General features: G+C 43.6%; 1 protein-coding gene across 4 annotated transcripts in view; it reads right to left on the bottom strand.

Annotated features, from left to right (window-relative positions):
* The window catches only part of GRIN2B (glutamate ionotropic receptor NMDA type subunit 2B), a 241,102-nt gene that overhangs the window by 181,927 nt on the left and 36,232 nt on the right, over positions 1–22,943 (bottom strand). For all 4 annotated transcript variants that reach the window (XM_042050518.1, XM_042050517.1, XM_042050519.1 and 1 more), the window contains exon 3: positions 7,183–7,611. In XM_042050518.1, the coding sequence (XP_041906452.1) occupies positions 7,183–7,593 (411 nt within the window). In that variant the 5' untranslated portion in view covers positions 7,594–7,611. The remainder of the gene's footprint in view (positions 1–7,182; positions 7,612–22,943) is intronic.

Genomic DNA, 22,943 nt, shown 5'->3' with positions numbered 1-22,943 from the left:
AGAAAGAGCTTTTTCACAGATGCCCAGGTCCAAGCTGGGTGGAAATCAACATTTTCCTCACAGACACTTCAACAGTTCTATTTCAGGTAGACAGTGGCAACATCGCATTTAAGCAAGAGTAATGACAAGGTTAATTCACCTTCTCTTTACCTCAGGTGGGTTGCAGAAGTTGCGTGCAGAGCTAGGGAAGGAAAGGTCTTCTGTCCCTCAAAAGAAAACATCACTATAACAACAGAAGAAAACTAACACTCTGTACTCCTGAAGGAAAAATCCTATGACCCGAAACAAAACAGCTTATAAATAGCTGCAGAAGGCTGATGCAAAGGAATCAGACTTCACTTTTGCTTTACATTTGTTGCCTGAGACAACTTCTGTTAAAGGAAGGCACCCACACCTCTGTGTGGCCATCCTTTCCCTCAGCACTGCTTCTGCCCAGAAGCGTCCCAGGGCACGAGTCTCACCAGGGTACCAGGTTTTCTCCTTCCCAATTCTGTGACAGTCAAACTCAGGTAAACACCTTCAAGCATCAGGTGTCCAAGGCTCAGGGCAAATACAAAGTGCATCCAGTATAAATTATTAGGAGGGAAAAAGTGACAGGGATATTTCATGGAAATTTACACTTCCATAAGAATTTTATTTTCTTTGTTTTTTTAAAGAAGCTTTCTTGTTGCTTTTAAGCGATAAAAAAAAAAAAAAAAAAGGAATCAACTCCACATTTTTTTCCTGTGACTCTTGAAAACAATACCCCAGAAAAAATACTTGAAATGGAGTTCCTCCCAAGAAAATTGGAGATGAAGTAGAGGAAAGCTTTAAAAATTAAAAAAAAAAACAAAACAAAACACCCCAACACAATTTTAATGGATATTTAATAACAGAAATTATACATTTTTTTGAAAAGTCATATTTTCATTGAAATAATACTAATGAGAGTACTTGAGCTCTTGTTTAAAAAATGTGAGTTCACATTGAAGGATTTCATGGCCCTGGGGAGAGGTTAAAGCTCTAAAAGTTCATGTCGCGGTTTCCTAATATCTGAGGGTTCTTAAGTGCTGTAATTTATTTGTAAAGTAAAAAAATAGTGCTAGGGAAATTCTCAGGTGTTAAACTTCACAAAAATATGCTGCCTATATTCCCTTTCTTTACATGAATAAAAGAAAATGTTATTTTGTATGGGTTAATTAGACACAGATGTAAACATAAATTACAGACCCACCTGGCTTCTTATTACATGTGTATACAAGGGGAAAACAACACTGGCATACAATACCGGCTTTTATTGCCTATGTCTCTGTGACTTACCTTTTATTCTCCTTCCCCAACCTTTGCAGCAGACTCGTAATTTGAGGACACATGATATTTGGTTCATTATTTGTGAGCTACAGGGAGCATTATTTTGGCAGCAGAAGGAAACAGAGTACCAAAAGCAAAAGAAGTATATTAATCACATCCGTAATAAAATTATTAAGAGCTTGAAGGGAAACTGCTGATTTCTTTTTTATTTTTTTAAATCAAACTCATCTTTGCTAATCATTAGATTAGTTTAAGAAACATTTAAACTATTACTATCATCAAATGCAGTTTCAGAGAAATGAAAACACTTTGTGAAATTACATGAACTGCATATAAATTTGTTTGGAGGGAAAAAAGGAATAGAAATCTTTCAACGTCTGCAGACCAAAATGTGCCTTTTCCCCCCTTCTAAGCAGCATCTTGTTTGGAATTTATTTTACTTCAATTCATATAATCCATTCAAAGGGAACTTTATCTTTTTTTCTTTCCCTTTTTTTTTTTTTCACTGAATTTCCTTCACACAAGGGCTTGAAAAATTTCAGATGTCATCCGTAATGGAAATGAAACAAATTTGCACCCAAAAAATGAGGTTTTCATTCCCCATGCATCCCTATTACTTAACCTTTGAAAACCTGAGTGTGAAAGTGCTTTCCTTTTAATTACAGATGTTCTGCTTTTAGCAGCACTGTCCCAGTGTCTTTGACTTTGTCCTGGTTTCAGTGCTTATCTAGGTGCTCAGCTTATCCAACTCGTTTTGGCTTCCCTGTACCTGCAGCATCACTTTGCTGCACTCTGGCCAACAGCTACTCTCCTTCCCTGGTGCTTTACCCTCACTGTCCAACTTCGGACTTGCTCCTCACCCAAAGACCAAAGAAATGACTGCTGCAGCAGCATGGCCCAAACATGGAGTGATCACAGCAACCTTTGGCATTGAAAGAGAGAGACAATGTGTCTTGCAAGTTTTACAGAAAACAAAAATAAAGGGATTTATGAAGTGGGGATAAAAAGGCAGAGGAAAATATTACGGCTTTAGAATAAACGGAAAAAAACAACAAGGCAGTGGAGAGAGTCAGAGAAAAGCCAGCTCCACGCTGTGTGAAAAAAAAGGAGGGAGAATCTGGCCTAGAACAGATCACAAATTTTAAATTTCAGGTTAGTTTTATGCAGCTTTTATACAAATTGTATTACTGGCACGGCCCAGTGAAAGATCACTCTTCCCTACCGTTTCATTTCCATCAGCATACTGCATGTATCCCTGTGTGGGCAAGCCCTGGAGAAAATAGCAAGGGATGCAGAGACACAGAAGACTGATTTTCACCTGGGAAAACATAACCATCCTCTTCTTCCAATACTTTTTTCCTCTTCTGCCTGTGCACCATTGTGTTACTATAAAGCTGCCCAGGACAAGAAGCTTTGGCAAAATAACGTGACTGTGAAGAAGTAATGAGGAACAGTTCCAGCAAAAGTGATGGCCACCAGCTGTACTGTAAGAGAACCCAAGGCATTTTCTGCTCTTACCTTTTCTGCATTCATTATCACCAAGTTGATTTCTTCTGTTATTTTAAAACAAATAAATAGTCTGTCATTACACAATGGACCAGTCAGCCAAATGGTATGGTCATTTTTTAGGCAAGAAACTAAATCTCTTCCAACACAGTAAGTTTTGTAAATCAGAATAACAATTCACCCTTCTCTTGACATACCTCTGAATGTACATTTGTAAATGTTATTTCCTTTTTTTTTTTGTGACTGTTCCTTTACCTTCTACCTCTGAAGAACTGATTTTAGGTCTGGGAAGAATTCATTTTAGGTAATATTGAAAAGAAATGAAGAAAAGCCTAGTCCAGATTTCCAGTTGCAGGTCTGCAACCCAAGATACTGGTTTGTGTGGTTATCTGAACTGAAGCTTGGTTTGCAGTCTTGAAGGTTTACTTTCACCATCAGTCTCCTAACACAGGGCATCCTCATACAATTTAATTTCTGCTTTCAAAACAATTGGGGAGAAACAAGAAATTATTTTAAGTGCTGGAAGGCCAGCAGATATGCTCTCTGGTCAAAAGTGCATTGCAGTCCTCTAGACAATACAAACTAATGCTTAAAATCACGAAACACAAGCCGTTCAAAGTCAGATCATTGCAGCAACATCAGGCAAACTGAAGAGACCAGCAAGCTTCCACATCAAAGTTTTTGGACCACAGAAACCTAACACTGTTGGTGGTGCACATTTCTCTCCTCTCCATCTCATCTATTTTGGATTAAACACAGAACACCAGTAATCAGTGCTATTCCCTTTCTCATCACAGACCCTGGTGATATGATGCTATTGCCCTCGTCCTTTTCAAGGAATCAGCAGCAAAATAAGGTGCTTTCTGACAGGGCTGAAACAGTGTGAGCACTCTTCTACCCTGTCCCAGAGCTACGGCCTTGCTCATCTGAGCAGAACAAACATGGGGTCTGTCAGACCCCCTCAGCCATCACTCCCAGGCCACCCAGCCCCAACAAAAGGACTGCTGCATTTCACTCCATCTGGTGTCACTGCTGGCATGCTTATCAAACTCAAGGGACTGAACTGGCTATGACAGAACTCTCACTCGGCAGGCAAAGTGGCCTCTCCAGAGCTCAAGTGAGGCACATCACGTGTCTCTGCTTCACCGTTCTCCTGGAACTAAACCCAGACCACAGTGTGCACAGATCATCTGGTCACTTTCTTCTTATGCCAGATTAGGCAGAAATTAAATGTAACACTCTGTAACAGGTAAGCAGTGGAGTTAGAGACACAAGCACCACGGAGTAAAAACAGCAAAAACATGTAAATTCCTGTATACTTATTTTTCAGAGGAAAAAGGCAAAACACAGGGAAAACAAAAATATGTAAACATTATTTACAAAATCTAATCAAATGCAATATTTAAGAATGTGAGTTTGAACAAAACAATCAGGAAAAAGAGATGTTCCACTTTCAGCAACATACCTCCACCTGTTATGTCAACCCTAGGGCGGGATTCATGGCATTTAACTGGAGGCATCATGAACAAGTTGAGGTACAGCCTTCTTCAGTAATCAGTGAGGAGACACAGGACTGTCCCATGAGCATTTCACTGCACCCTGAATTGAGTGGGGTGAAATGTCCTCAGGTGGTGCCTCCTTTACCACTGATGCCTAGATCTCCAGCTGGTGGGTAGAAAACTTCTAGATGAATACTAACTGAGATAAAGCCAGCTTATAGTGCATATTATACAATATTTCTGTCTTTATATACAGGACAAAAGAAAATTCGGGCTTGAAATCCTATTTTTTTTTTCTTTCTGCCTGCCCTTTTGTGTCTCAATTTACCAGTTGCATAGTACATTACAAAGCCCTTTTTTACACATGACCCACATTTCCTAACAGAACACTTATTAAACCCTCGCTGAAGGTGAAACAGAATTTCACATGCTACTTCAGGAAAGGTGGTTTGACTGGGGAGATTTTGTGCATTAAATTCCAGTGAAGAGGGACTTATCTGTCACACCAAGGCATTAGTGGTTTCTAGCATTCCTTAAGTTTGCATTGGCGCTACTGATCACAAACACACGGGGAGCATAACAAAGCTGTAAGTGCAGATCTGAACCTGTGAAATGCTGAGCAAGTTCAATCACAGCTGACTGCTGTGGGCGTTGAGGGGATGCTGAAAGAAGCAAGCCATGCTTGCAGGATCAAACCTCAGCCACACAACTCATCTGCAAAGAATATGACTAAGAGTCACTAAAAGCAAAGCCTCTGTCAAGGCCTTCTGTGGGAAGTAAATTGTTTAAGGACTTACCAGGCTGACTTCAGTATTTTTAGTAGAATTTCAGTGTATTTACTCTCTACCATATTTTAATTCAATTCATCAAATAAATATTATCCATTAAAGATTACACACCTGTGGATCAGAAGTTGTAAAGGTCAGCCTTTTCAAATTATGTTTCAAAGAAACCTTGGCCTTTCCTAAAACTGCAGATCTTTGTACATAACCTGCAAACCTCCTGTCTGCAAAACCAAAAAAAAAAAAAAAAGGAGTTTGGTAAAACAGAAGTCTCCATTCATAAGGCTTTCACCTTTCAGCTCCCTGTGGGCTGCCTGCCTGCCAGAACGCTCTTTAGAAGAAAGCCGGTGGGGTACACAGGGCAGTGGCAGGAGATGCTGCCTTCCCAAGGAGAGACTAGGGACAGGTAGAAAGAAAAACCTTTTCAAAGTTCAATAGGCCAAACTTCTCTTTGAATTACAGCAGCGTAAATCTGATCTAATCCTGCCAAAAGCAACGGGGTTATGCTGGATTTACACTGCGGGAATCTGAAATCAGAATTTGGCCTGCCATGTTCAAAGTCACAAGGACCTTTTCCCAGTGTTCAGGAGGTCTTGTGTCAGTAACTCTTACACTTGTCAAAAGATGTAAAATGTCACCCCAAGTGTGAAATGCAGCACTTGAGCACTGCTTCCAACTCTCTTTTGCACAGACATAGATAAACATGCAACACAGCAGGCAGGAGATCGTCAAGACGCTGCATTGCTGCCTGCCTGGCCTCCAAGGCAGAAAAGCTTCACTGTGAGTGGAATGGGTGACTTCAGCACATGCGCAACTGTTCAAGGAGTGAGAGAAAAAAGGCCCATGATTATTCAGTGACTATTTCAGTTTAAAGGCCAATACAAGAAAATAACTCTGCATACTAACTGTGTGTTATTTGGCAACTGAGCAGTTAGTCAAAGAATCAGAAAATAATTTGTTAGCACCTTCAATACCCTGCATTGGATTATTTACTTGCAAGGTAAATAAAACAGAATGTGCCTGGATTTCTCATCTCACTAGATCTCTTTCTGAGGAAAAGCTGCTATAGTGACCAGGTCAATTCTCACCCTTCATTCAGTTAGCCCTAATTCTGCCTAGTTAAATGTCTCAGATTCACTTCAGAGCCATCTGTAAAAGAAAAAGGCGGTCAGATTGTGTCCCTGTTTACTTCTTTGGGATGCACAAAGAATGGTCAATGGTCTCAATAAAAGCCTTGGCCCAAGCCTGCAAGGCAAGGGACAGCCAGCTCTTCTCACATGTTCCCACTGGCCAACAGTAGCCCCGAGGCCACTGTTAGCCACACGGTCTGGCCAAATGCACACTCAGGTGTGAATTGCTGCACATCCTGTTCCTGAAGGTGGAAAGATGCTACTCCCTCTCTGCATCTTGCCCTGTTCAAAAGCAGTAGCAGGATGGCTTGTTTGTGTAGTACTTCCTCAGAAGACTGGCTAGGGCCTGGGAAAACAATGAAATGTCTGTGATATGAAGGAATAAAGTAGTGCAGTGGAAAAAAGAAAGATTTAGCTTGACTGGTTCAGACTGGTTAGTCACTTTAGCTAACACCTATTTAACTTCAGGAGCTAATGAACACTTTATAGAGAGGATGGCTTTATTAAAGATTCAATTATATTCCAATTAAGATGTAAGAGCTGCATTAAGCATCCCTGAAAATACCACAATGTCCTCCAGCTACATGCAGGAAAAATCCCAGGCTATGATCCCTGGCTCTTCTAAGGTAAAATACAGGCAAAAATAAAACCTTAAAAAAAATTACAATTGTCAGGGGCTCTTTACCCTTCCTAAGGAAGAAGAAAAGGGCTGATTCTTTTGCAGGTTTCTTCTACCTGCTTCTTTTCCTCCTCAGTTTTTTTCTGTTGCAGGTAATTCCACATGATTAATAGGCTCTTCTCGGTAGTGCTACACACAGTTAGCTCTTTTAATCTGTCTTTGAATCTGAAGCTGTCTAATCCCCCAAGCCTTTGGCCCCATGAGACACCACCTGAGGATCACAGAATAAGATACTTCTCTTTGTTTTAAGTTTGGAGCCACGGGTCTGCAATAGAAGGAAGCTCATTTAAATTTACCTTATCTGCCATGATCATAGAGGAGCCTCCATGGATGCCCAGGATGGGAGTGAGGGTCTGGGCAGAGATGAAGTCCAGGATCTGGGCAATGGCTTCCTGGTCTGTGTCATCAGCGAATACCACCCCTTGAATCTTCCGGTCTGACATGAGGTCACAGATGCGGGTGATGATGCTCTTGGGATCTGTTTCATTCATGGCCACCAGCTCCACCCGAGGCACCACTGAGAGGTGGTGGAAGTCATCTTTCTCGTGGGCATCTTTGATGGCCACTTCGTCTGAGGTCCCCACCAAGATGACTGCAATGCCAATGCTCGGGTGGCTTTTCTGGGCATGGGCCCCGCTCCCTGTTGTTGCGAGGACTGCCAGCACCAGCCAAAACCTTGGAGAGTAGCACTCCACCCTGGGCCTCATCTTCGGCTCTTACACTCCCTGAGCGAGGAAGAGAAAAAGGAAAGGGGGAAAGCAAAACAAAGTGATTAATTGACAAGTCAATCATGCACTCAGCCTTCAAGGAAGATCCATTGATCTTCCTCAGCCACTAGCTCTCCTCCCAACAATCCTTCTAGTCTGACATCTAGCCCTTTGGCTACATTCAGGTGGTCTATTGTTGTTGGGGGGTCAGACCAGTCCAGCCCCTACTTCAGAGTCTGGAATCACTTTAGAGAACAGCTGTCAGCAGAAGATGGGATCGTGTCATTTCTCAGGTCCCATGTCACTCTGAGACCCAAGTCAAAAGTGATAGAGAATGGTTCTTTGACAGCTGATCCGCTGTCTTTGTGAAATTAATTGCGTATGTCAAGCCCATGTCTGAGTGCTTACCCTCAACACAAAGGAATGACTGGTGCTTGTGATCAGTTTGGACTTGTGCTGGAGGTATAGGCAGGGAGACTGAGGAGACCAGGCAGATAAGGACTCCCTTTTCCTTTCTCAGCACAGTCCCTCCAGAGCAAAGTGAGGACAAATGGGCAAGGTCATCGGATGTACACGTATGTGCGTATCCATTGCACACAACCTTCGTACCATCACCAGGACACACACAGCTCCCGTGTGTAGCACAGCCATATGCTTCCCACTGATACCAGATTCTTTTTTTTCTTTTAAAAGCCAGGAATACAAAATTTCCCAGCAGTCATGGTCAAAACCGGATCAGGACCCTCCAAGTCCATCTGACAGCTATGTTTGCACGGAAGTAGAAATGCCAACAGAGCTTACAATGGTTCACCCTCAGCTACTACAGCCAGGCATGTTACATCAATCTTCTCCCTGAGCATGTCCACTATATTTTGTAATCACATCAGTAGAAATGGAAAAACCTGATGAGGTCATCTCTCTAGCCCGTGCCTGAGTGGGACATGTCCCTGCAGGACTGTTCCTTGCTCTTTCTTGAGTTGCGCTTTAATAATAGTTCACATTTCCACAGCACTTTTCATCTTCAAGGCACTCTACAAACACTAATGAACTAATTCTTACAGCACCTATGCAGTGTAAATATCAGAGACAAGAGAGCAGTGTTCCGCCCATCTGCCCACCACCCCTGTGGGAGGTAGCACTGCTCAGTGTGCCCACCCAGGGCCACACTGATGTCCCAAGGAGATTTCAGGCATTTCAAACTAAGGAAGACTTTCCCTCAACACAACAGGTTCTGCTCAGCTACTCGTGCCCATAATTATGTTCTTCAGCACAGGCACATTTGAAATAAATACACCAGCCCTGAGCTTCTTTGTGCTACACCTCTGGTCCTGGGTGTCCAAGAATGGGACCCTTCCATACTGTTCATTGCTACACACGCCTCTATCAAATGAACAGAAAGTCACAGCAACAGGGACAATGCTGGCAAAACTTTGTGGAAGCAGGAAGTCCACAAAAGAACTCTTGCTGACACCAGCCACCCACAGGGAAAAGGCCCAAGAAGCCCCATCTTGCCCTGCCCAGGAGAACACACAGGCTCAACACCTGCTCCCTCATTGTCATTCTAAGCAGAGAGAATGTATCCTGCATTGATATTACCACATAAATAAGCAGATAATAAAATAGATAATAAATATGCACTGGAGAAACCAAATCCACTTAAGAAGCTGAAAGGACTGCGGGTGTGAAGCACCAATCGATTCTAAACTCTCTGAAGGATTCACTTTCTGAGAGATGCTCACAAGGAGAACCAAGAGACTTTGAGAGTTTGGCAAAATGAACAGTTAACTTCATTCCAGTATGACTGTTATCCTCCAATTACGAGTCCCTAAATTAGATTCCTTCACAGTGAAATGCAGTCCCCATTTCTGCAATGCTTTATTAACTTTAATGCACTCTATACACTCTCTGTCTCTCACTCTCTTGCTCACTCACTTAAATGCTATATTTGTTCTCTTAAAATATGTCTCCTGTGGTCCCTCTGTATCGACTCATACAGTATATTACACTTGGCTAGGCAATGGCTAGTTGTGATGCCCAGGGAGGAGAGTGTAGGTTTTCCCCAGCCCCTTTCCCACTAGGAATATTTCACAGGGCCTTTCAACCCAGGGCTTGGATAGCATTCATGCAGGAGCTATAAAGGTAGTCATGGAAGCTGTCAGCCTTCACACCCAAGCACATGCTTCTCCCAGTGGGAAAAATGGCCGACAAGAAACCCATTCCCTTCTCTTCACTTGCATCAAAGCCAGTAAATCTCTAGCATCTACATCCAAGAAGGAGAAGAGAGCCCAGATCCTGAAGAGCACATAGGTGCCATCTGTTGGGTGTCTGTGCCCCACTCGGGCAGATTTTTCCATTCAACACAAGATTGAGTTATCTGAACAGTGCCAGATCCTCAGGCTTTGGCCAGATATACAGGGAGCAGCCAGGGCTAGGAAGTAGGTAATACAAAGAGGAGGTTGTCTGGGTCTCAGTAGCCAACCCGCAATCTCCAATTTGGATCCTCAGCCATAAGCCCTCTCTGGATCAGGCAGAGCAATGCATAGGTAATCTGTGTTGTACCAACCAAGACACCTCTCCATCTCTCGCTCATACATAACGTGTCTGTCATGCTTGCTATGTCTTTCAGGTGCTCCATGGGCAGTCTGTGTGCCAGACAGCAGTGTTCTTCTGAGGGAATAGCAGGTACCAGGTCCCCTCGTAGGATGGCAGCTGGGGATGTGATAAGGCAGGAGAACATCAACAGATCACACCCAACCCAGGGCTGAGTGTGGTTTTCACCATTCAGGTCCCACAAGGCAGCGTAGGGGTGAGCTGCTCAAAGACTGAAACAGGAGTGCTCATGGTGTTACAATCCCTTCCCTCCTTGGGGCTCACTCATGTTCACATCAGTAGCCACTCTTCACACACCCGCTCACATGCATGTGCTGGCTGTTAGAGAAAGGGACAGACATCCCAACACCAACCTCACCTCGTGTTCCTCCTCTGGTCTGGCTCACTGCAGGCCCCTTTTGAATGTGTGCTAGTAGAGACAAGGTGGGGTGAACCACCACAGACTTATTATCAGACTAAGGGGAGCCCAGAACTATTGTGAAAATGTGTTTCTGCATACAGAGCAAGAAGTTTTGTCCATAATTCCTACAGTGTTCAAGTGCAAACATTCGAGGTACTCAATCAAGAAAGCACTGGAGGCAGCACATGGACCTCCTTCTAAGTGTGTTCCTGTTTCCAGTGAAAAAGGGGAATGGAGAAATTCACACACAAAGAAATTCATAAGCACCTGACAAGGCTGCAGCTGTAAAACAGGGCATTTACCCTTTGTTGTTTCAAGAAATTCTAATAATTTTACAATATAATTTCACCAGTCAAGAATATACATGCAAGTATATTTTATTACCAAGTATTTTACATGAGCAGGATTTTCCCTTAGAGGTGGTGTGGGGCAACACGGTGTTGGAAGTATTTTCTGTGATTTTGGCACTCCAAAACAATTTAGTAAATCCCAAACTCCAGACTGGTGTGTAAAATCCTTTACACAAAACTGCACACTATTATATTGGCTCTTACTCCCTAGAAAATAATATATGGGAGGGCCATTAGATGAAGTGGTTTTACAGACATATCTATATTTAGGTATAAACATGCCAGTAAAATCATTATACCTCTATAATCTTATTTTACTTACCAATAAAACATATCCACCACTGTAGAGGAATGCAGCATCTACTCACTGCAGAGCAATGTTACACAATCACTTTCAAAATGGGAAGTGAAAGCTAACTTCTCCAATTGAAAATGCATGAGGAATGTAGGTAGTCAGACAGTAATTATTCCAATTGGAATTTAGCCAGGACCAAAGGTTAGATTGCTTAAAAATATCATGAGAACCTTACTTGACACTGCACTTTTACGCGGATCAGACCTAAGATAAGTATTAATAGAAAATTATTAGGCTGCACAGGCAAAATACAGCTCAGCATTAAGAGATATTTCCGGATGATATTTCAAAATACAGAAAGTACACAAATAGGTCACTGTGCATTCAACCAGGCTAACTGTAAACAGACTACTACTCCGGCAGTGTACAGCAAAGCCAGGCAATCTTCAGGTCAGAGAAGGAAACTGAGGCAGAACAAAGGCTGGTCACAGGTTTTTGGGGGTAGTTCTGTTGTGTGCTGCCACTGGTCCTGCTGCAGTCATGCCATCTAGGTACCCTTGCACAATACCCTCTTGAAAGGGTGTTTGCAGGCTCCCCTAAATCCAGTCTCCAAGCTCAAGACAGCAAGAGGAAAGGAAGTCATGTAATACTGCAGTTCCAGACAAAAAGCTGTCTTGAAGGCAGCTTTCCTAATTAAGAGGAAGACAATGCTTGGGACAGGAGGCTGAACCATGCCCAAAACCACCAGCAAAGGGAACTTCACAGGAATATTGGCTCCATATGGGAGAATGAAAAGCTTCCCCCTCCTATGCTTCATTGGAGAGCCACAAGGAAGTTCCTATCCCACTGTTTTTTGGGCTTTGCTTAGACTTCAGGCCACAGAATCTGAATTCAACAGCAAATTTTGTATCTGCACCAGCTGCAATTCTAATTCCCAGCCTTACTCTCATCACCAGCCCAATTCCAGGCCTCACCACTATCACCACCTCTCAGTCCCATTACTACCTAAAGACAGACGTCCTGCCAGACCCACTGTGAGACATCAGCACTACCCTTTGGTATTTGCTCACCTTTGACAGCATCTTAATTCACACTGCCTTCATTCCTCTAACAGCTTGAACAGTATCAGACAATGAATCCAAAAGCAATCCTTCTGTTTCAGGATCTAGTTGGAAGTAGGAAGAAGTCCATCTCACCTGGGAAATACTTTACAAACCTCGAAGGTGCTTTGGGCCTGGTATCCAACATACCACCAGAGAACAAGTGCACCAGAAGAAGCTGTAGGGAAGTCAGCATTGCACTAGATGGCTACTGGGCTGTCACACAAGGAAATACAAGTATGTCCAGATCAAAGAGGAACACTATTTCTGTATTTACCAATGACAGATGACTGGTGACTTTTTGATCCCTTTGTCTACTACCTGCCTTATGGGCAAACTGGAGGAGCTAAGAAGACCCACGGGAAAAAAAAAAAAGAGGGAGGACAGACTGGAACCTCATCAACTGCTAGTCCTAAGAGCTGGGGTTTAAAGCTATAAATCACACCAAAATTTACACCTAAGCTTCTCCAACTCTCTGATTTTTGACGACCCAATTTCAGCTTAGGACTTGCTCCCAATCTCATGGTTACTCTGCAGTGTACACATGCTGCATATTGTATACCTCTGAAGAAGCATTCCTCTTTTCCTAACACTGTTTTAACAATTGCCCTACCATACCTTCAGCCCAGGCTATTTGTACATTGACAACTCTTGTGCTGCTGTTTCCCGTATTACTGCTTACCACGTAGGTGACATAAGTGCCCATAAATCTTCTTCTGGCTCACAGCCCTATTGTTCCAGGAATTTTGTCAACAGACACAAAGAAAAGGAGGATGGATCTGGGGCACGATAGATGTGTCTTGAAAGTGCCTGCACACTTCAGGTGCTGATAAACAGACTGAATGATGCTGCAGGAAAATCTCCATACATTCAGAGCAGAAAGATGGCAGAGACTACAGACAATGGAAAATGCCATACACAGTGGTGAATGCAACAATCCAGCACCTGGACCAAAAGGGTTTATTGTGGTGACCCTCAGTAAACAGCCCCCCAAGGGCATTTCAGTAGTTTGAGATGAAAACTGGTATGGTTTAGTTTATTTTAACTAGCCTTGAACATCACTTATATTATCGTTCTCAGCTATAAATGCTCCTATGACAGTGGCAGAAACATTTCTCCAAGGCCTTTTGGGCAGGTCTTCTTTCTGTTCTTCACAATCACTCCCTCTCCAGTATGCACCTTTGTCCATACCTGTAATGTCCCACAGATGCATTTCTATCTAACATTCAAAATGTTTCCAATTTTCCCTTATTTCTCCCAAGTCAGCCTTGTTCTTTTGGGGAAGGCATCACACACCCCCAGACAAAGCCTTCAAAGCCCTTGGAGCTCTCTCATTACCTCACTGTTAGCTCTCTTTCCATAGACACTGAGTGGAAAGTAGCACATGTGTTTACTTCTATTCTCTGTTTATTTTCTTCAAAGCTTTTCTTTCTTTATAAAACTACATACAAACTCCTTCCTGACTTGGGCAGTGTCAGATACATCAGAGGCTAGTTTGCCTCCATCTATCGAACAGGTGTATCCAAGAATAAGGTGACAAAGTGCTTCCACGTCTCTACCCCATGCAAAAGAGAAGAGCAATTCTCTCCCTGCACTTAAGGCAGTACAAAAAATGCTTTGATCATCAATTAGACCCATATCATTCCCAACAGATGAAGAACTATGTCTCATTATTGTAAGCTTGCCCAAGGGTAAGTTCCCAGTGTCCTTCCCACTTCCTCTCACCCACATATTTTACATATCACGGGCGATAGCTGATACGGCCACAGCCTGCAAGCTTCTGTTGAGACCAACACCAAATGATTCATAGAAATCAAAAATTAAAATCCTCTGCTTAATAGTCTTGCCCTTCCTCCAGTCACTTCAGGATTACTGTCTACAGCACCTGCTTTAGCACACTACCTGCTCTGAAACAACTCAAACAGTAAGATTACCACTGCTAGGAGATGGCTCACATTTTGAAACATTTCCCTAAACTCAGCCTAAATTTCCCCTTTGCTCAGCTATCCTGTAACTTTAATAATATCTCCTTCATTCAGCCTAAATCATTTCTACGTCTTAACTCACCGTTTCCACCGTGAAAATGTTTGTAGGTTGTTATCTGATCGCCCCTTGAGACTTTGCTCTGCTGCAGCAAAAGTTCAGCTGTGTTTATTGCTCCTCATAATTTGAGTCCCCTTGGATCCTCATCAGGATGAGCGAGGGAGAATGAAGGAAATGGCTGGGCGAGGGAGCAAAGGAGCGGGTCTGACCTGCTTACCCAGACTGGCACACACGTGCAGAGCTGCAGGACTCAGTGTCACACACACAAAAGCCATTAAGAGAGACAGCAGGTCAGTCTGGCATTGCCCAGTGCCAACTTCTAAATGCCAGAGCAGAGAGGCTTGGCACAGCCACCCCTCTCTGCAAGCCTGGCTTGCAGAGCCAGGCTAGAGCCACTATTCCCCTGCCAGGATCTCACCCTCCCCCCAGCATCCCGCTTAGAGAAATTTAGAGGGTTGAGACAGGTCCTCCCTGCCAGAGACTGAAATATCCTCACCACCTGGAGGGTTCAGTTGCCACAGCTGTCACTCCATGCATGCGTATGCTCCGCTTGAAACACGGGCTTTCAAAGCTTACGAGGCATAAACCATTTCCTACGTGCAACTGTTGTCTGCCCCACCTCAGAACTGGATCTGGGCTCAGAGGAGACCACCCAAATCAAGGGACATGCTGCTGCATGTGAGGCCCCTCGACAGGATTTCAGCAGGGTTGAAAGCAGCTTTGCCTCCTGAAGTGCAAGACTCAGTTTAAACAGGCAGCAGAATGCTGCACAGAGCAACACCAGGTTTGCCTCTTAAATAGAACTGAAACCCTTTGAAAAGACATTGGACAATTCCTTCCTTCCTTTCTTAATTCTCCACTTCCAGTTTTCATTTCCAAGCAGGAATCAACAGCACAGTAATAACATGAGGATATTATAGACTGCAATTTCTAAAAGCTAGGGATTTGCATACCTCCGATCCATTAATAACCATGAGAAACACACGTTTAACTTCACTTGGATGGTTTGGAAAAGCACATCCATGGCATTTCTCATTATTTGATGTATTAATTTGAGGTTTTCCACTCAACTTTAATCAACTCTGCATTTTGTGCATTGACACATTGATACATTGAATTTCAAAATTTAAAAAACAAGGCGAATTTTCATTTCCAAGAGTGGAAGGACTTTCCCATTTCCCAGACTCTCTCATGCACCTCACTCAGTACCTGCTCATTCCCTGCATCATTTCCTTAAAGGAAAAACACAGAGCAGGTAAACAGAGTCTGAACTGGCTCTTGATGGCAGCTGCCAAATTCCACACTAGTGCCGACATACCCATTGGTTACTCGAAGTCTCACATCAAGAGACAGTGTTAAATTATTTGGATGCCAGATGTAAACAGTGTAAAAGCCAATTCAGAACTGTTTTTTAAAACATACCATAAGTGGGAAAGAAAATATTCTTTTTTTAGGCCAAAATTGAGTGATTCCTTCTTCTACAAGGCTGAGAATCTAGAAAGGGCATCTGAGTCAGAGGGAGACAGCCCCAAACTAAACTTGCACTTTGGACACAGTCATCCTGTTTGCTGCCTATCTTCTCATATATAATGTATGACATGGGATACAGTATTAAAACATAGAGCTGCCTATCCCTTAAGAAAGATCTTCATGGGTGTACATTTCAGTTTTGGAACCCATGCAGCAGGGACAAGCTAGGAGAAAATATGCACCGCCTCTGCACATGATGGTACTGCTATAGCAAATCTTGAACAGCCCTAAAGCAGAGTGCCAGGGTTCACCAGGCCTGATCAGACTCTCATGAAGGTGTTACAGACAGCAGAAATGGCAGAGAAGGTGACTTGATGCCTGAAGCACCACGAGGTGATGAGGACAAAAGAGGTGCTAAGTGGAGGTAGTGGGGTGGAGAGAGATATGCATCGTGTGAGCTGGTCCAGGACAAAGCTGCAGTGCTGCAGATGTGGATGGGCCACGTTTCACAATCCCCCAGCATCCCTCAGGAGCTTCATGGCCTCTTGCTCTCCACTGATATGTAGCATTTTGGAAAATGAGGTTTAGTCACCAAGGGACCCAGTGACAATGCCAGCCTTGTTTGTGAAATAAGACAGGGAATTAATCTGGAAGTGAAAGGGGCCGAGATACAGGTTTAGCATGTGGAAAGAGGCATGACACCAGCCGCTGAAGCCAAGAAGAGTCAAAGGCAGGTTCTGGTCAGACCACTAAAAATGATAGAGGAGTACCCAAAAAACTTTGTTTTGAGTGTCCTTCCTTGTAACTGCCTGTCTGTTGATCCCTCCCTTCTCCTCACTCTGATCCTTGGTAAAGGACTTTCATGTTCCTGTTATCATTACTTATTGAAAAATAAAACTAAGTCTGCCCAGGAGAAATAACAAGGGAAGACAAATGTGTGACACCTAAAAGGATGCCATTCAAGATATTTGGAGCTGTACACACCCTATCCAGAACCATCCCAAAAAACACTTATCCCTTTAGAAAAACTTGATCTTTACAATAAACACTAAAGCCAGGATAAATGGAGAATTGATAACTGCAAATCAGAAAAATTTTTGGTAGTCTCATTTTTCTTCTCCTTTCCCTCTTTCTTCTTCCGACCCAACACTCTTCCCTTTCCCTAACTTTCTCGCTCTGAGTTCAATGACCAGTAAGGCACCAGCCATCGAGCAGCTGGATACAATATGCTTTCACAGTACATTAGTGCTGTGCACCAGACCATGCTGTGCCTGCAATTGTATGACAGGTCAGGGCCAATTCATCTTAGTGAGACCTTCAATCAACAGTGTCCAGAAAGCTCTCCCGGTTGGAGGAACCTAGCCCAGCAGCCACTGACCTCTCCCTCAGCTCAGTACTCGATCATATTTACAGAGCTGCAGTGACGGAAAGATACACAGGCAAAGCCATGTCTGGACCACAGCTCATCACTAGGTGTTGATGCTTCAGGGACAGGGATGGGAAGACCCAATCCAGTGCAAGCAAACAGACCAGATTTGGCTCAGCTGAATGCCATTTCCATGCATTTTTTTCCTCTGTTGTTTTCTCCAACCTCTCAAATTCATTGATGCCAGCTGCTTCAGCCACCTTTCCCAGTAGCTCATTCAGCTGTTCACTCCTCCTCATGCCAGTGAATGCACACAAGGAGGTACAAGGCCATGCCACCTCCCAGCCCAGCTCCACCACTGACTTCATGAGGGTGCAGTTCAGCTGCCTTGGATCACATCTCATTTTCCTGCTGCTCACATCTGCAGCAGGAAAAAGAAGCATTAGTAGCAAGAGTAAGAGATAGCATGACCAGAATGTGACAATTGTCACAAGAGTGAATACCAGTAAATAAAAATCAATGCTATGGACAAAGAGTAGCCCCGACTTACTTATGCTTTAAGATCAGTTTAGTTTTGAAACAATATAAGATGGCTTAGTAAAGAAAAAAATCCAGAATTTCAATATTCCCCATCAACTTCACTCAAGCTACAATGTATTTCCTACTCTACCACCCTTCTCAGCTTTCTCCATCCATCATTTATCTCCAATCCACTTTTTGTTCTTCATGGCACCATTTCTCACTTTAAGAACTGTCATATTTTTGGTCCATCCTTGTTACCTCTTAGCTCACTCGTATTCACACCATTCATTGTCTAGTTTTAAAAGCATGGAGGGAACAAACCACAACAAGTGAAGTCTTGTTCTTATCCTTCATATCACCATCTAAAACCAATAAGCATTTTTTAAAAGTATAAATGCCATTTTTTCTTTCTCATCCTTTGCCTTATTCTCCTGATCAGAAAGGTGGAGATGCATCTTCTCTGCTTCAAAGAGTTAGAATGTTTCATTATTTGTGGTATTTAAAGTACTTTTGACTCTCAAGCAATAGAAGCTACAGGAGCTGAGATTATTACTATTGCTTTCCATTGCACTTACCCGAAGGCAGCAATGTCTTCTTGTGAGATCATACCCAACATTACTCACAGGATCCCAAGAGAGTGTATTAAAACCTGTATGTCCAAGATCTTCAGGACAATAAATCCTAGTTTAGCTAGGAGCAGAGAGAAAGGGAATCCTGTAATACCACAAATACTTGGCAGCTGCCAAGCTAATTCCTGATACTCAATATCAACTTTGCCACATTGACTCAAATTGCAAAACACTGCTGATCTGTAGCTTCTGATGAAACATGTTAGCAACTACAGGTTTGTTAAGCTTATGCTCACAAAAAATATCTAAACTCATTACATATTTCACCTAGTCCCAGGCAGCTTCCTTGCTGGCAAGGAAGAGCAAGAGCAACGCGGAGCTTTGGCAAGGGAGGCAGCGCTGCAATGGGTAGCCAGCCTTCAGCGCCTGGGGTGGAGATTTAAAAAACAAGGCAACTTCAAACCAGACCTAGAAAACTCCTATTTCATCAAGAGATCTGCCCTGGGGGTCTGACACAGATCTAGGAGGTTTGGTTCCAGCAGCTCTTGGATAGCAGAAATGTAAAGCCCAGATCCATTTCAATTCACTTGCAGAAACTCAGCATAGGAGATCTCTTAGGCATGGGTCTCCAAAGTGGAGAGCCTGGATTTAAACTGATCAGGGGGAAGGTGGGCAGACCAGAGTCACCAGGCTTTACAGTATGGACAAAAATTCTTGGGAGCTCCAGTTCACTCCTAAGCAAAATCTGGAAGCCTGGAGACCCCAAGAGTCCTGTCTGGGGCTTCAGGGTCAGAGGTGCCAGAAATCTAGGATTCATAGAGAAGTCCTCACATGTAATTTTGAGGACCCATGCCCTTAGACCAGGCCATGAGTTACAGTGGCCCACAGCTAGAAGCCCTGGGAGCCAGGGGAGGAAATATTGCTGTGACAATTTCACCACAGTTAATTAATCACTCTTACAGGTACCTCTGAACTTGCAGTATCCCAGAATTTGCAGGGGGGGGAGGGAATTTTGACATTAAGTTTGGACTAAAAAAGTTTCTACCTCTGAAGGTACTCCCCCTGCCTGGAAAATCTTCTTGCACCCTGGAGGCTTGTGATTCTGTCAGACTTCACAAACTGCACTGCACTGTGCCTGAGAACCCGAGTGACACCTGGGGAGAATAAAAAGGGTTTCAAGGGGTTCTGGCACCCACAGGGCAGTGGTTGTCATTGACAAATTTACAGGGAGAAACTGCTCTGCTTTAGGGGATTTTTCTGTTGAGCAGGGACAGATATGAAGGCTGGAGTAGTCCTGGAGTCAAGAGAAGAGATGTCCACCCTGACTGAAATTCTTCTTTCAGTTCCCATCATTTCCTGGGTTACACTGCCATAGAGCAATGTTGAAAGACTAATGCATTCCCACTATTTTTACTATTAATTATAAGGTAATAGAATTAATTATAAGGTAAAATAAGGGGATGTGTGTATTTTTTTTATATGCACACACACAGAATATATTTGTTTATATATAAACACAAAGGTTTTATTATTGTTTATTTTTATATAAATTTAAAGGGTACATATGCACTCCATCTCAGCTTGAACCAGGAGACAAGTCTGCATATCTTTGAAGGTGGAACACAGGTGAGAGGCAGCTCTTTACCCCTTTCCTGTCAGGCTTGAAATGACACCAGTTCCTAAACACACTAAATCCATGCATTCCTGAAAATGGGAAAACTCAAAAAACGTCCAGAAAAATAAAATATGGAGACAACATTCAAGTTGCATCCGTTTTACATCTAGGATGACCCTTGAAGGAAATCAGCTTCTAAGTTAGAAACCCAAACCTTGCTGCTACACCACAGGTCAGCACCCAGCACAAAGCAGCTGTTCTCCCTCCCAAGAGCTGTTTCTGGGGTGGAAGAAGAGGCACCACTCAGACAGTAGGTGGGAGTTAGGGGGATATAGTGTCGGGGCTGTCTTAACACTGCCCATCTTGAACTGCTGCAGTAGCACTGAGGTGCCAGTCCAGCTTCCTGAAGGACTTCTACACAACCCTGAGGTTACAGTGGCAAATAACCACCATGTTAAGGCAGTGAGTTAGCAACAGCCTTTAGCTAGGTCTCACCCTTGTTTCTATGCAGCAGTACCAATATCGACATCCTGAATAGCCAAAGACTACATGCTGCAAATAATACCCATCCCCAAAACAATGTAGATAAAGCAAACACAGTTGTCTATATGAATTGCCTCCCTAAGTGCCCTGAGCACACCACTCATCCCCCTCTAACCTCCTGGGGCTATGCTCACTTTGCGGTTTTCATATTTCTTCTACTCAACATAGCTTTGATTCTTCTCCAGGCCAGGTCCAGGCCACAGAAAAGTGAACTTCAGCCCCATGGGGTCCCCAGTTTCAAATTAAAAAAAGGTTTTAAATATCAGCCTTAGACACCATGCTTGCTTCCTGCAAAACCTCTCTGACATAGCCCTGCTTTGGTGTCCTGTTCAGGATGACACTGTGGCAGGACCTTGTTTCCAAGCCAGGAGGTATTTCTGCACACAGTCATGTCAATTGTTATAATTATGAAGATGCCAAAGTACATTAAAATTCTCAGAGGCCTTTGCATTATGTATTTCCACTACCCCTGTGCCAGAGGGGTGTAAAGCCCCTGATGTGGCAGCATCTTAAACCTACTTTGCATAGGTGTTAGCACCTTTGTGAGGCACTGCATACCACAGGAGGGGGTTCATGATCTACATACAGAGCATACATCCAGAGAGAGGCCACACTCCTAGTGATATTTATCTCAGGGGAGAAGGGGAAAAGCTGGAACAAATAAGACACTTATGCATTATCAACTGATTACATTGTTGGTGTTGCTCTGGGATCCCCTTCCTCTTGTTTGTACTTTATCTTCAGAGCCTGCAAAGCTTCAGGGACTCTCCACCTCCCTGATCATATTCCTAGCACAGCCTTGTCACCACTTCCTCCAGAGGCCAGGGATACCTCAGCAAGACAAAAAACAATACCCATTTATCATTCCTTCTTTCCTAATTAAAGAGATCAGAGGACTTAACAGACCTCAGCTGATCTCCCAGCCCTGGAGCTGAGGTGAGTCAGTGGGCAAGCTGTACAGCCCTTCCAGGTGATTCATTTACCCAGGCTGGCCTGGATTGCAGCTAAGGGACCATCCTCTCCAGATCCATCTGCCTTCTAGCTTCCCCCCACTGCTAAAATTTTTATTTATTTAGAAAATGTAATTTTCTAAAAGCATATATTAGAAAAAACAAAACAGAAAAAAACCTCAAACCCAAAATATCAGACACTAGGGAAAGAAAAAGCACTCAGGCAGTGCATCAACTCCCTAAGGGAGGTACTCAGGTTTGAGTTACTGCCGAGATGACATCTGTAGGGAAATAAGCCACCAGATGCAGGGAATGGACTGCAGGGGCCCAGAGCAATGGGGAAGGGAGGGAGAAAAAAAAAAAAAGAGCGAGAGAGAGAAATAAATCAATAAATTAAGCAGTCTGGTTTGTTCATGACTAACTATTCTACTTTACAAAATTTACAGGTGTTTTCCACTCCCTATCTCTGCTGAAGCGTTTCCCCAAATGTCCCAGTACCTGCTTCAAAACATCTGGCTTGCCATACCCCAGCCCAGCATATTCTCACCCAGAAAGGCTTCAGTGCCCATTGGATCAGAGCAGAAGAAGAGCCATCTTCTCTAGCTACTGTGATCTATGGGTTCCCTCACTTCTTCCCTCTACCTAGAGGGTCTCCAGTCCCCTCATAAAGAAAAAAAATCTCATACACATTCCAGCTTTCAAAGCAACACATCTTTCCAAGCATCCCTTTGGTAACATCAGTCCTGTCTCCCTTGTACCTTCAAGCCCACTGGTGGGAAGAGGGGATATGTCCCATGCCAACAGAAATGTGAAAAGAAGAGGCTGATGTTTCGCCAGATGGCTTCGGACTTGTCACAGTAGGGTGAGAAACATGCTTGAAAAACCTGGCCCTGGCACTAACCATCATCTCCTGGACTGGTAGTGCAGGACAGCTGAAGCAGCTGGGGCTGAGTACCAGATGTGAGACAACAGGAATGCAGAGCAGCAATCACACAGGGCAAACATGGAGGCAGCAATAACCACAGGCTCCCTCTGGGACTGCAATGACATGTTCAGGAGACAACGCATTTAGAGCAAGAGCAGTGGAAAAAATGCACGTACCAAAGAGTCAAGGGAGCAGGCTAATGAAGGATCCAACCATCTGAGCACAGCTTACAATGAACAGCATCAAAGCAGGACAAGTAATGGGTGAAAGAAGGGCAAGGTCTAGGGAAGGTTCTGCAGCATGAAACACACAGGGCACCAGCCTGCCTACAGAGCTTGATAGCCCAGAGCTCACCCAACTCAGCATCAGCCCAGAACGACCACTAGTGGCAGTTCTAATCCTTGTTTCACAGAGCCCCTCTAAAGGGCCATCTCCTTAGACATCATGCCTGAAAACTCAGATGACCATCAGACAACTGTACTTTGTACATGTGAAGTCTTAGTACACATGAAACCTGTACCTGTTGTCTAGCACCTGAAGGAAGCCAAGGAAAGTCCTTGACTTCTCCCCACTGTTTGCTGTGTTCCAGGAG

The sequence above is a fragment of the Corvus kubaryi genome, unplaced genomic scaffold (assembly GCF_017639235.1).
Source record: "Corvus kubaryi isolate FWS band 111438036 unplaced genomic scaffold, C.kubaryi_AGA036_p1.0 74, whole genome shotgun sequence".
NCBI lineage: Eukaryota > Metazoa > Chordata > Aves > Passeriformes > Corvidae > Corvus > Corvus kubaryi.
The sequence above is the reverse complement of the archived record's forward strand: the minus strand, read 5'-3'. Positions and strand labels throughout refer to the sequence as shown.